We start from the raw sequence: 12,293 nt of genomic DNA, 5'->3' as shown, positions 1-12,293 counted from the left end.
CACATACAAGGCCCCCCGCTCTGCATCACGCCGCTGCCACCCCCGCCTGCCGCCCACAATCTGCCAGAAGTGTACCCATAAGGTTGAAAACCCCTGTACTAAATGACTGCACAGTAACCGGTTGAAAACCCCTATACTAAAAAGGTTGAAAACCCCCATACTAAATGACTGCGTAGTAACCAGCATTTCATAGATTTCATAGACATTAGGGCTGGAAGGGACCTTGGAAGATCATCAAGTCCAGCCCCCCGCCCAAAGGGCAGGAAGTCAGCTGAGGTCATAGGATCCCAGCAAGATAAGCATCCAATTTGCTCTTGAAGGTGTTCAGTGTAGGTGGTTGAACCACCTCCGGTGGCAGGCTGTTCCACACCTTGGGGGCTTGAACAGTAAAGAAATTCTTCCTTATGTCCAGCCTGAAATGGTTTTGTAGTAGTTTATAACTGTTCGACCTCGTCATCCCTTGGGGCGCTCTGGTGAACAAACGTTCCCCCAGATCCTGGTGGTCACCCCTGATAAACTTATCGGTGGCCATCAGATCACCCCTGAGCCTGCGCTTTTCCAGGCTAAAGAGCCCCGTGGCTCTCAGCTTGTCGTCATAAGGTCTGTTTTCCTGACCTCTGATCATGCGCGTGGCTCTCCTCTGGACTCTCTCAAGCTTCTCCACATCTTTTTTGAATTGTGGAGCCCAAAACTGGACGCAGTACACCAGCTGCGGCCTCACCAAGGCGGAGTACAAGGGGAGAATGATGTCTCGGGATTTGCTCGAGAAGCATCTATGGATGCAAGCCAGCGTTTTGGTCACTTTACTAGTCGCAGCATCACATTGCAGGCTCATGTTCTTCCTGTGGTCAATGATGACCCCCAAGTCTCTTTCTTCCGTAGTGCTATCCAACGTAGCACTGGCGAGCCTATAAGGATGCTGCAGGTTTTTCCTCCCAGGGTGGAGAACCTTGCATTTTTCGGTGTTAAACACCATCAGGTTCTTGTCTGCTCATTTGCTGAGCCTGTCCAGGTCAGCATGGATCACCCACCTGTCTTCTGGCGTGGATGCTTTACCCCAGTTCAGTGTCATCGCCAAACTTGGCCAGTCCACTCCTGACTCCAGTGTCCACATCTTTAATGAAGATGTTGAACAATATGTGTCCAAAGATAGAGCCTTGGGGGACCCCACTGGGCACAGGGCACCATGACGATTGACTTCCGTCAACCACCACCCTCTGGGTCCAACCCTGGAGCCAATTTCCCAGCCAGCGGATCGTGGTGGACCCAAGGCAACAATTGGCCAGTTTTGCCAAGAGGTGATCATGGGATATCAGATCAAAGGCTTTTCTGAAGTCAAGATATATGATGTCAATCTCCTCTCCCTTGTCCAGGTGATAGGTCACCTGGTCATAAAAGGAAATAAGATTGGTCAAGCAAGACCCACCCACAAGAAACCCTTGCTGGCTATCCCTCAGGATGTTGGTGTCGGCCAGTCCATTAAGGATGGCCTCTTTAATAAACTTTTCTAAGATCTTCCCTGAGATAGAAGTCAGGCTGATGGGCCCATAGTTAGCCGGATCCACTTTCCTCCCTTTCTTGAAGATAGACACCACATTGGCCTTCTTCCAATCTTCGGGCACTTCACCAGAGCACCAGGAGTTTTCAAAGATTCGTGCCAGAGGCTGGGCTATGATGCAGGCCAGCTTCTTGAGTACCCTGGGGTGTAGCTTGTCAGGGCCGGCTGACTTGAAGGTATCCAGCCTCTCAAGGTGTTCCTTCACAACGTCAGCATTGATGGAGGGCAGGGGCTCTCCCCCACCTGGACCTCCCTGTCCTGTAGCGAGCATGGCCATACCATGGGACCGATGAAAGACCGACGCAAAATACCCATTTAAGAGGTTGGCTTTTTCCTGGGCATCAGTTGTCAGTTGTCCCATTACTGCGCAGTACTGTGGATGCATGTTTTTTCCCCAGTGCTACTCCACAGTAGCATCATGAACATCATAGTTAGTGCCCAGCAACGCTACTGCACAATAGCAATGAGTTACGGTGCAATAGTTCATTACTACTGTGCCATAGCATCTCATGTAGATGCACCCACTGGGTAGCACCATTCTTCTCTCAGTGAATGCCTAGGGACCAGATTTTAGGTTATTTAGAATAATAGAATCATAGAAAATGAGGGTTGGAAGGGACCTTAGGAGGTCACACCTAGTTCAACCCTCTGCGCAAAGCAGGACCAGCCCCAACTAGATCATTCCAGCCAGGGCTTTATCAAGCTGGGCCTTAAAAATCACTACCTCTCTAGGTAACTCATTCCAGTGCTTCACCACTCTCCTAGTGAGAGAGTTTTTCTTAATATCCATCCTAAAGTTCCCTTGCTGCAACTTGAAACTTTCTGCAATTTGATGCTATCAAATCCCCCCAGTCTTCTCTTCTGCATACTAAATAAGCCCAGTTCCCTCAACCTCTTCTCAGAAGTCATGTGCCCCAGCCCCTTAACAATTATGTTGCCCTTCACTGATGTCCTTCTGTAGTAGAGGACCCAACACTGGACACAGTACTTCAGATGTGGCCTCACCAGTGCAGAATAGAGAATAATCACTTCCCTCAGTCTAGTGGCAACACTCCTACTAATGCAGCACAGTTTTCTGGTAGCCTTCTTGGCAACAAGGGCACACTGTTGACTCTTGTTCAGCTTATTGTCCACTGTAACCCTCATGTCCTTTTCTGCAGAGCTGCTGCTTAACCAGTTGGTTCCAAGCCTGTACCAGTGCATGGGATTCTTCCATCCTAAGTGCGGGACTTTGCACTTGTCCTTACTTTTGGCACAATCCTCCCATTTGTCTAGGTTCTCTGAATCCTAACCCTACCCTCTGGCATATCTACTACTCCCCTCAGCTTGGTGTCATCAACAGACTTGCTGAGGGTGTACTCTATCTTGTCTTCTAGATTATTAATGAAGATACTGAACAAAACTCCACTTGATCCTAACTGCCAACTAGACATCAAGCCATTGATCACTATCCATTAAGGCTGATAATCCAGCTAGCTTTGTATCCACCTTACAGCCCATTCACAAAACCCATGCGTCTTCAGCTTGCTTCCAAAATGCTGTGGGAGACCATCAAAAGCCTTGCTAAAGTCAAGGTATATCACATCCACTGCTTTCCCCACAGCCACAGAGCCAGTTGCTTCATCATAGAAAGCAATCAAGTTGGTCAGGCATAACTTGCCCTTGGTGAATCAATGCTGACTGTTCCTGATCACTTTTTCCTCCTCCAAGTGCTTAGAAATGAATTCTTTGAGGACCTGTTCCATGATGTTTCTGGGGATTGAGGTGAGGCTGACTGGTCTGTAGTTCCCTGGATCCTCCTTCCCTTTCTTAAAGATGGGTGCTACATTTGTCCTTTTCCAATTGTCCTGGATCTCCCCCAATCACCATGAGCTGTCAAAGATAATGGCCAGCAGCTCTGCAATCACATCAGCCAACTCCCTCAGCACCCTCAAATGTATTGTATCCAGCCCCCATGGACTTGTACATGTACAGCGTGACAGCTGAAATTATGTCTTTGTGATAAAGGTGCTTGTTGAAGGCTTTATGAAGATTAGACCAAGTGTTTTTCTGTCATTTGTTCAGCTATTAAGCTATATGTTGTTGCTAAGAGCCTAATTAAAGTCTAAGATGTAGTAAGGCCTTGTATGTAGTATGAGGCCTAGTAAATTTAGAAGTAGTGATAGTGGGCCCTGTGGTGTAGTTAAAATTAACCTTATCAGAAGAATGCAAGTTTTGTACTGCTAATGGTCAGTCTAAGTAAAAAAGAATAGGCATGGCTGTAAGTTATCAGCACAGCTCAGAAGTTATAAATTGGCTGGCACATCCGGAAATCACTCAGAAGGAAGATACAGCTCTGTGAAAGGGACTAATTAGCTGTTGACCTGGATCAGTGGGCCTGTGGATGTCGAGGAGCCAAAGGACTGAGTAGGACTGAATACCAGGGTCCTTCCCAGTACCTCTCAGACAGCGCTGATCGGGGACACCTGACTTTGCTGAGCTTTGTGGAAAGAGAAACTTGTCATACATCAGGCATCAGAGGGGACTGCCAATCAGTTGCCAATGCGAATTATTATTGTCTGTCATTATCTGTCTTAGTATACTACTCGTACTTGTGTTTTTGTTAAGTCAATAAACCTTTCTTACCTTTCCACCCCTGACCATACTCTCAATCCCAAACCCTCTGCAGGCGGCTGGGATAGTGCAGCTTTTCTAAATAGTCCCTAACCTGTTGTTTCACCACTGAGGGCTGCTCACCTCCTCTCCAAACTGTGCTGCTCAGTGCAGTAGTCTGGGAGCTGACGTTGCCTGTGAAGATGGAGGCAAAAAAATGCACTGAGTACTTCAGCCTTTTCCTTCTCATCTGTCTCTAAGTTGCCTCCTCCATTCAGTAAGGGACCCACCCTTTCCCTGACTCTCCTCTTGTAGCTAACATACTTGTAGAAACCCTTCTCGTTACCCTTCATGTCCCTTGCTAGCTGCAACTCCAGTTGTGCTTTGGCCTTTCTGATTTTAGCTACTCCTCCGTTGTCATCTGTCCAACGTCCACTGCTTGTAAACTTCCTTTTTGTGTTTAAGTTCACCGAAGAGTTCTCTGCTAAGCCAAGCTGGTTGCCTGCCATATTTGCCTTTCTTCCTGCACATCAGAATGGTTTATTCCTCTGCCCTCAGTAAAAGTGGGGCCAAGAATGGTATCAGAGATCTTGTTAGTGAGACATGGGCCAACTGGCAGCTCATGGTTAACAAAAGAGTTTCCAAAAGCTGGGCATAGCTGGCCAGCTCATTCAGCTGCAGAGCAGGCAGTGAAACTGTGCTGTCTGCAAAAAATGCTGAGTCTTTTAAACACCAGTAATCAACTGTTCTCAGTGGGCACATCTACACATGCCTATTAATGTGCAGCAGTTAGCTCTGAAGCTTATCACTTTGGAGCTTATTGTTGCTGGGTGAGTGTCCGCCTGTGTGCCCAGGATCGCAGCTTGCTGAACTGGGGCAAAGCAGGCCCAGCTGGCAGGGATTCCTGGGGGTCATCCTGCCAGCCTGGGGCTGCTCCTCTTGGCTCAACAGGGGTATGAGGGTGCTTTAGTGCTGGGCTAGCTGGCAGGCAGCCCCCACACTGAAGCACCCTTGTGCCCCAGCCCTACCCTTCAGTGTCAACATTTATACTGCTGCAGTTTTTCACTCTGCAGCAGGCTAGTGCTTGTATTTCCAAGTACCATCATGCTGTGGAGTAAATTAGTTTACGCCAGCCTAATAGAGGCACACATATAGATGCTAAGATGTTTACTGCACAGCTAATTAGTCTACTGCACAGTAAATGTCTCATGTAGACGCGCCCATTGTGGACAGAACTGATCCAGAAAAATCAATGTAAGGTGGACAGTGCTTGGGGAGGTAAGGAGGTCTTGATACAAAATATCCCTTTGCAAGCATACAAACTTCTGACACTTTCTCACAGAGCCTCATTGGTGACTGACTGTTTCTTTCAGAGGGCTCCTGGCAGCTGTGCTGGTGTCTCTGGGGCCACCACAGGAGGATGCTTGCTTTCGTATGCTTTTTCCTAGTATGCAGCTCTCAGGTGTAGTTTAGCAATTCAGGTGTCTAATCCCTGGGAATTAACAGAAGGCAGAGCTGAGCCAACATGCACACAAGTCCAACTTTTTGTGCAGCAAAGGTTTTCATTTTTCAGTTCCTGCCTCTTCCAATAACATCACAACAATCATAAAAGTCATTTCATTTTTATTTACATAATCACATGGTGTATTTCCCCTATGACACTAGAACGTGAGAGATCAGAGACAGACCTTCCAGACTGCACAAGAGCTACACATCTCCGCTGGGAAGAAGGAGGCCCTAGAAAATTCAAAAGGCTGGTATCATTTTACAGGGGCATATGCAACAACTCTCATGACTTGGCAAATGCCAGAAGTACAAGGATGCAGCAGGAAAAACAGAGCTGCAATCCCAGTGGGAGAGGTGGATCCACAGCCCTCCCTGCTCTGGACGGGGGCTCTCAGTTTATACAGCTGTCTTTGTGCCAGCAATGACAGGTTTCCTATCTGAAAGACTGGTTATATTAACATGTCACATGGATGTGCATATGACAGTGGACTACATTGTCACAGTTATACCTGAGCTAATGTGTCAAACAAAGAATCTGTTCTATCAGCCGGTTGGGTCTGAGGTCAATTTTTTTTTCAAAGTTTATCTTATTAACAATAGAGAATAAAATGCCTCTGAAGTGCAGATATCTCCACACAGGAAATGGAGTCACCACATCACACCCCTGGTGGAGCACAGAGCAGAGGCGTGGAAAACGCTGATGAGGAAAGAGGTTTGGACTGGGCAGCAGCTGCCAGTTAGGACCTGCTGTGCCTGGAAGCGAACAGGAGCATTTTCACATAACCTAGCTATAAGTACTAGTGGATGTTGTGTAACACTAATGGACCTGGGCAAATCTTTGGAACAGCCTGGAGCTTCCAGGAGTCCACGCAGGCTTCTCTGAAAATGCTGACTTCATACCAGGACTAACAGGATTTGTACTGCCACGGAAAGCCACACAGTAGCCCTGAGGCCTCCTTTTAACAGCACAGTGGGAAGGCAGGGAGATCAACAGCAATGTCAGAGGGCGAGACAACCTCTGGAGAGTCAAGATATAACCTGATATGGGAGACAAAGGGAAGACTACTGGAAGGGAAGAGGGCAGGAGAGTAGAAAAGAAGAGCTTTCTTGGGACACAGGAAGGAGACAGGCAGCAATGGCACAATGGGTCCAAAGCTTCTGTAGCATGTTGGTGCCAAAAGAACGACAGTTCCAAGAATCAAGCAAAAGAAATTTGTTCATGTTAGGAGAGGCGGCTTCTCCTGAGGCCGTGATGGAAGCACAGAACTCTGCTAGAAAAGAACAGAGCCTGTTCTGCCACAGCCCGTCATCAGTCAGAAAGGGCAGAGGTAGGAAGAAAGCCCAGGCCCACATCAAAGCTCTGGCCAGCTAGAGCCATTCCAGCAGAGAGACCTGACAGTCCAGCATGACTGATGAGGCCTGTATAGCCAGTCGAAGAAAGAGGAACATAATGAGGGTCTGTAAAGGGGAAGGATCTAAACTCACGGTCAGGTTGGAGGGAATGGGAACTGGCACTTGGGGTTTGAAATCCAGCAGAGCAGGAACTACAGGGCAAATCCACTCAAGTCCTGTTGCGGGTTCAGCAACTCAAGACTCAGAACCATTGTGTACGAGCATCTCTCATGAGGGGTAGGTAGCACCATAATCCAAACCCGGCCCAGAGCACCAGCAGTCAACAACAAGCTGGCCAGCTGCTGAGCCAGCTGGGCTGAGTATATAAGCCCAGGCCCTTCGTTTGGGCTCTGGCTGGCTGCTTAATGTCTTACATCCAGTAACAGCTTAGTCCTGCTTCTGCCTCAGCTCCAGCCCTGCTCCTACCTTTTACCAGCCCTGCTCCCACCCTGGATCCCAGTACCTCACCCCTGCCTGTCTTGTTGTACATCTGGACTCCACGGGTCTTGACCTTCTTCTTGACCTGGAATACAGATATGGATATCTTGTTGCTGTAGACATATGACTGTGTGCAAAGGGATCTGAACCAGGTAGTCAATCTCAACAATGGATCTGGATTCCCCAGAGGCTTAGGTACTTTACTAATTCCATATTCCTCAAGATTGCTCATGCCCCCTTCCTTATACATATTCTTTGATATTTACCTTTAGAACTGCAGGGTCCAGTTCTCAGACTCTTGCTGTCCAGAATACCTACCAAGCCTCGCTGCCCCCACACACCTACAGACCAGCACCAGGTTCTGGGAGGCAGAGAAACAGAACATTCAATACAGAAGGGATTATTTAGGGATAAGAGAAACAGGGCAATGGATAGGGATGAGACAGGTAAAAGGCCAAAGACAAGAAGGATATTTAAACTAGCTATTAAAGAAGAATCACTGGAAGCAAAGTCACAGGGCAGATTTGCCACTACGAGGTGATAATGGCCATTTCCTAAATGCATTGGAGAGGAAACTGGATGCAAAGGACGCACATAGAGGAACTCCAGCCATGGGCTAGACCTAGAAGTCCATTCTCCTCTGAATGACTGCTTGGTCAAGGGCAAAACTCAGGCAGACCTTTTAGTGTCTCCCTAAAAAGAAACACCTGGGGCTGCAGAAGAAGCGCATACAGAAGTTTAATAGCTGGTGGCTCGCAAGCCTCACATGGTCTGAGAGGTGTTAATCTCTGTGTCTGCCCACCACTTCTGAGCTCCCACCCAGTCATCTCTCCCCATCACTAGCCACAGCAGCAGTCAGGGGCTCTGGACTATTCTGCCAGCTTCTGTTTCCTGCACCTGCCCCAGAGGGTAACACAGTGCACCAGATCTGGCAGTGTATTTCAGCCTGTGGCTGGTGAGTTAGGGGGGTGGGAGGCTTCTCATGTGCGTGCATGGTTGGGGCTACCACCTACCACCCCGTACAGTGAAGTGGTGGGGAGAACTGCCTGCATGTGGTGAAACACTGGGACGAGAAGGACTGCCCAGGGACAGTGACATGGTAGGGGAAATGTCCACATATGCAGTGGAGCAGGGAAAGGGGCTGCCCACCTTTGGGGGGGGGGGTGCTTGGCTTACACTCTTGTGGCGTGCACAGGGTGGGCCCCCAGGTACTGCAAGTGGGACAGCCCTGCTTTAGGATTATAAGGAGGGTTATATTCAGAAGTTTGCTGGGGAGGACGTGACCCTTTCTAGAGCATATCCTTACTACCTTCCTGTTTGTTTTTTAATCAAAACAACGTTATCCACAGTCAGCACTGCTGAGCACAGCCAGCTGTAGAACAGGGCTGTTCAGCTGGGTTCCTGCCTAGCCACCACTCTCCCCATGGCTCCAGCCTCCTTTTCCCTCCCTTTGGCTTTCACTGCCTGGCCTGGCCCCAGGGGACAGAGCAGTGCAGCACAGCATGGCCCAGGAAGCTGAGAATAAGCCTGAGTCTCCATGGTACAGCATGGGGACGGGATGTTGGCGCATGGTGCAGCTGCGAGAGGGAGGGCATGGGTACAGCTGTGGGGGAGAAGCTGGGTGCTGGGTGGTGTGTGGCCTGGGGGGCCTGTGGCTCACCCTGGTGCAGCCCATGAGACATTCAACCCCCAGCCACGTAGAAGTTGGGCAGCCCTGATACATACAGAATTCTGAGGCATCCCCCCTGCTGCATGGGCCACACAATGTGGATGTACCCCATAAGGTATATGACTGACAGCGTCACTGCATCATTAATGCTAGTTTGTGTTTAACTTACAGAAGGAGAAAGGGCTACCATAGAATCACAGAAAAGTAGAGCTGGAAGAGACCTCAGGAAGCCATCTAATCCAATCCCATGTACAAGCCAAGATTAGCCGTGACTACAACATCCCAGCCAAATGCTTGTCTATCCTGCTTTTAAAACCACAACTTCTCTGGGTTACTTGTTTCAAGCCTCATAATGAGATAGTTCTTCCTAATATCCAACTTAAATTTCCCTTGCTGCTACTTGAGACTGTTGCTCCTTGTCCTGTTACCTGGGTCCAAGAACAATAGTTTATTGCTATCCTCCATATAACAACCTTTCAGATATTTGAAAACTATTTTCAGTTCTCCCCCGAGTCTTCTCTTCTTTTTACTAAATAATCCCTGTTCTTTTAACCTTTCTTTGTAAATCCTATTTCCTAGAGCTCCAATTTTTTTTGCTCACTTTGACGCTTTCTAGTTTGTCCAAATATTTCTTGAAGTGCAGTGCCCAAAACTGGACACGAGAGGCCTTATAAGTGCCACAGAAAGTAAAAGAACCACTTCCCTTGCCTTGCAAGCGATGCTTCGATTTATACAGCCCAGTATACTACTGCTGTCTTTTTTTTTTGCAAGATGAGCACACCATTAACCATTGGAAATACAACCAGCAAACCCACTCTGCTCTTTTAGAGGCAGCTACAGCTCTTCTCCTCACCTTTAAATACGAAATTTGGGAGCCTTGAATGGACCATCCCTAGTACATACAGTGATTTTAGAATCACATTCTTTAAGTACCTCCACAGTTCTGTTTAAAAGGAGCACTTTCATATCAAGAACTGAACACATTGAAGGACTAGGGATAAAATGATGGTGGTGGTGTTTGGGTGGGAGTATTTTATGAGCTTACAGCTGCAAGTGACAAAGTGTTCTTGTTCCGAGATTTGTTTTGAAAACTCATAATTACAGCATTTTACAATAAAAAAGGTCTTCATTCAGTATTATGCCATTTTACTCCTGGTATTATAATTATTAAAAACACAACTTTTGAGAAAGGACAGTAACACCATTAAAGAGACTTAAGAATAATAGGGAAAGCCTTCTGCAACCATATCAAAACCCATTTAGTGCAAAGGTGAAGAGAATTTTAGCAAGGTTCAATGAGAAGTGTTCTTTATATGCTCATTTTGAGAAAAGGCATAGATTCAACCTCTGAATGAGATCAGGCTGCCAGCTTCTATACTGAAGCTTAGAACACCATCTATATTAACACAAAGGGACTGGAACACAATATGCACGACCATTAAAAATAATATTTTTTATATATATATATATATATATGTGTGTGTGTGTGTGTATGTGTGTGTGTGTGTATGTGTGTGTATATATATATACACATATACACACACACACAATTTGTAAGAGAGGGATTTTCCACATAACATACTTAGTTTTAGGAAAGAGTCCCAGCTGATCAGCATGTTTTGCTTTCTGTCACTGTGAGTGCAGAGCCATTCTGGGCTACTGCACACAGCAGACAGTTATCATCTGCTTGTCTGTCTCAATATAAAGTATGAGCTAACCGCAAAGTCCCTTTGGTTCGGATGACTGTTTTCTTGAGGCTCCACAGCTGCCACATTTCTTACACACAGAAAAAGATTAAATCTGCTTTTCTGTGGAAGTTCCTGAAAAGATGTGCTCATCCTTGCCTTACACACATCTGTCCCACTGGGGAGGACGCCTGGCGTGGGACGATTCATACGGTGGTTTCGTCTGCATTCTTCTTCATGAGCTTGGCAGAGAGCAGGGAATGCTGAACTGGATGGGGGCTCCTGGAGTCTGGAATCATTAAGCGGACTTTCTGATTGGTCCTTCTCCACTCCGAATAAAGCTGGCAATGATAGCGGAATGAAACCTGATGGACAACAACAGATCGGCCTAGTTAATGAATGCCAGGGCTTGCTATGGACACTGCGGTATAGACAGAAAGCAAAATATTTATGCCTATTAAAGTGCAACGTCAATAAGAACCAATGGGAGTAAGGCAGCTAGAGCAGTTCCCTCCAGCATTTATTCCTGCACCTTTTTCTCACAACCCCTTGAAGCCAAGAGAGCCAATATTGTGCCCAAACTGACTGGGATACCTTCCTCATGCTTGAGTTCCTAAGGCCTTTGCTGAGGAATTTCAACAACTGACTGAAAACCAAGGACCAAGGTTTAAAAAAAACCCAAACCTGTAACTAGAGAAATCAAAAACTCTGAACCGCCATGTACCAAGAATCTGCTTGATTTGGTTTGCCCCAGTGTGTTCTGGTACTCACCAGAAACACTCCACAGAGACACCACTAAAGTACAGGAGTCCCTGCAAGAAGGTACTGAACAGGCATCTTAGGTCCCTGCCACACATTACATACGTAACACAATTAACTAGTTAATCATGCAATAAATTTAGACCAGCTACATGTGCAAAGTAATTATCATGCCATAAATTTGTCCATCCAGGTATAAAAAGAGCCAACAAGCTACAAAGTTAGTGCTTGAAACTGTAACAACTTTATAGCTGGCTCCTGTCCGGCCTTTATATGAATATGTGGCAGGGCCCTTAGTGCTGAGCATGGGTTACACAAAGCACCACATCTGGGCTTGCAGGCTGCTCACTTCTAGGGCTCATGTATCCAGGGAATTTTGGCAGTGAGGACATTCAGCTTCCCCTTCAACACTCCCCAAGGCAGATCTATGACAGGATTAGAAAAATGAACCCTTCTGTAATCAAACGCTGTAAGTGGTTAGGTATCAATGGACCTTGCCCTCTTCCTCCATTTTAAAGCTCCTACCCCCCTTATCTTCAATGCTGGGACTTTTTTTACTCTTTCAGCATTTCCTCATTTTCCTCTGAACACATCCCTGCTCAGGCCACATCTCAGCCTAAATCTAGAGTCGGAAGGGACCTGAGTAGATCATCTAGTCCGACCCCCTGCCATGGCAGGAAAGAGTACTGGGGTC

General features: G+C 47.1%; 1 protein-coding gene across 2 annotated transcripts in view; it reads right to left on the bottom strand.

Annotated features, from left to right (window-relative positions):
* Positions 1 to 5,756: 5,756 nt before the first annotated feature.
* MARCHF2 (membrane associated ring-CH-type finger 2) overlaps positions 5,757 to 12,293 on the bottom strand; it is a 108,479-nt gene continuing 101,942 nt past the window's right edge. For both annotated transcript variants that reach the window (XM_090027358.1, XM_090027359.1), the window contains exon 5: positions 5,757 to 11,205. In XM_090027358.1, coding sequence (XP_089883484.1) covers positions 11,047 to 11,205 — 159 coding nt within the window. In that variant the 3' untranslated portion in view covers positions 5,757 to 11,046. The remainder of the gene's footprint in view (positions 11,206 to 12,293) is intronic.

This window comes from Crocodylus siamensis, chromosome 14, assembly GCF_052110815.1.
Source record: "Crocodylus siamensis isolate JL-2025a chromosome 14, ASM5211081v1, whole genome shotgun sequence".
Lineage (NCBI taxonomy): Eukaryota > Metazoa > Chordata > Crocodylia > Crocodylidae > Crocodylus > Crocodylus siamensis.
This window is presented reverse-complemented; position numbering and strand designations above follow the sequence as displayed.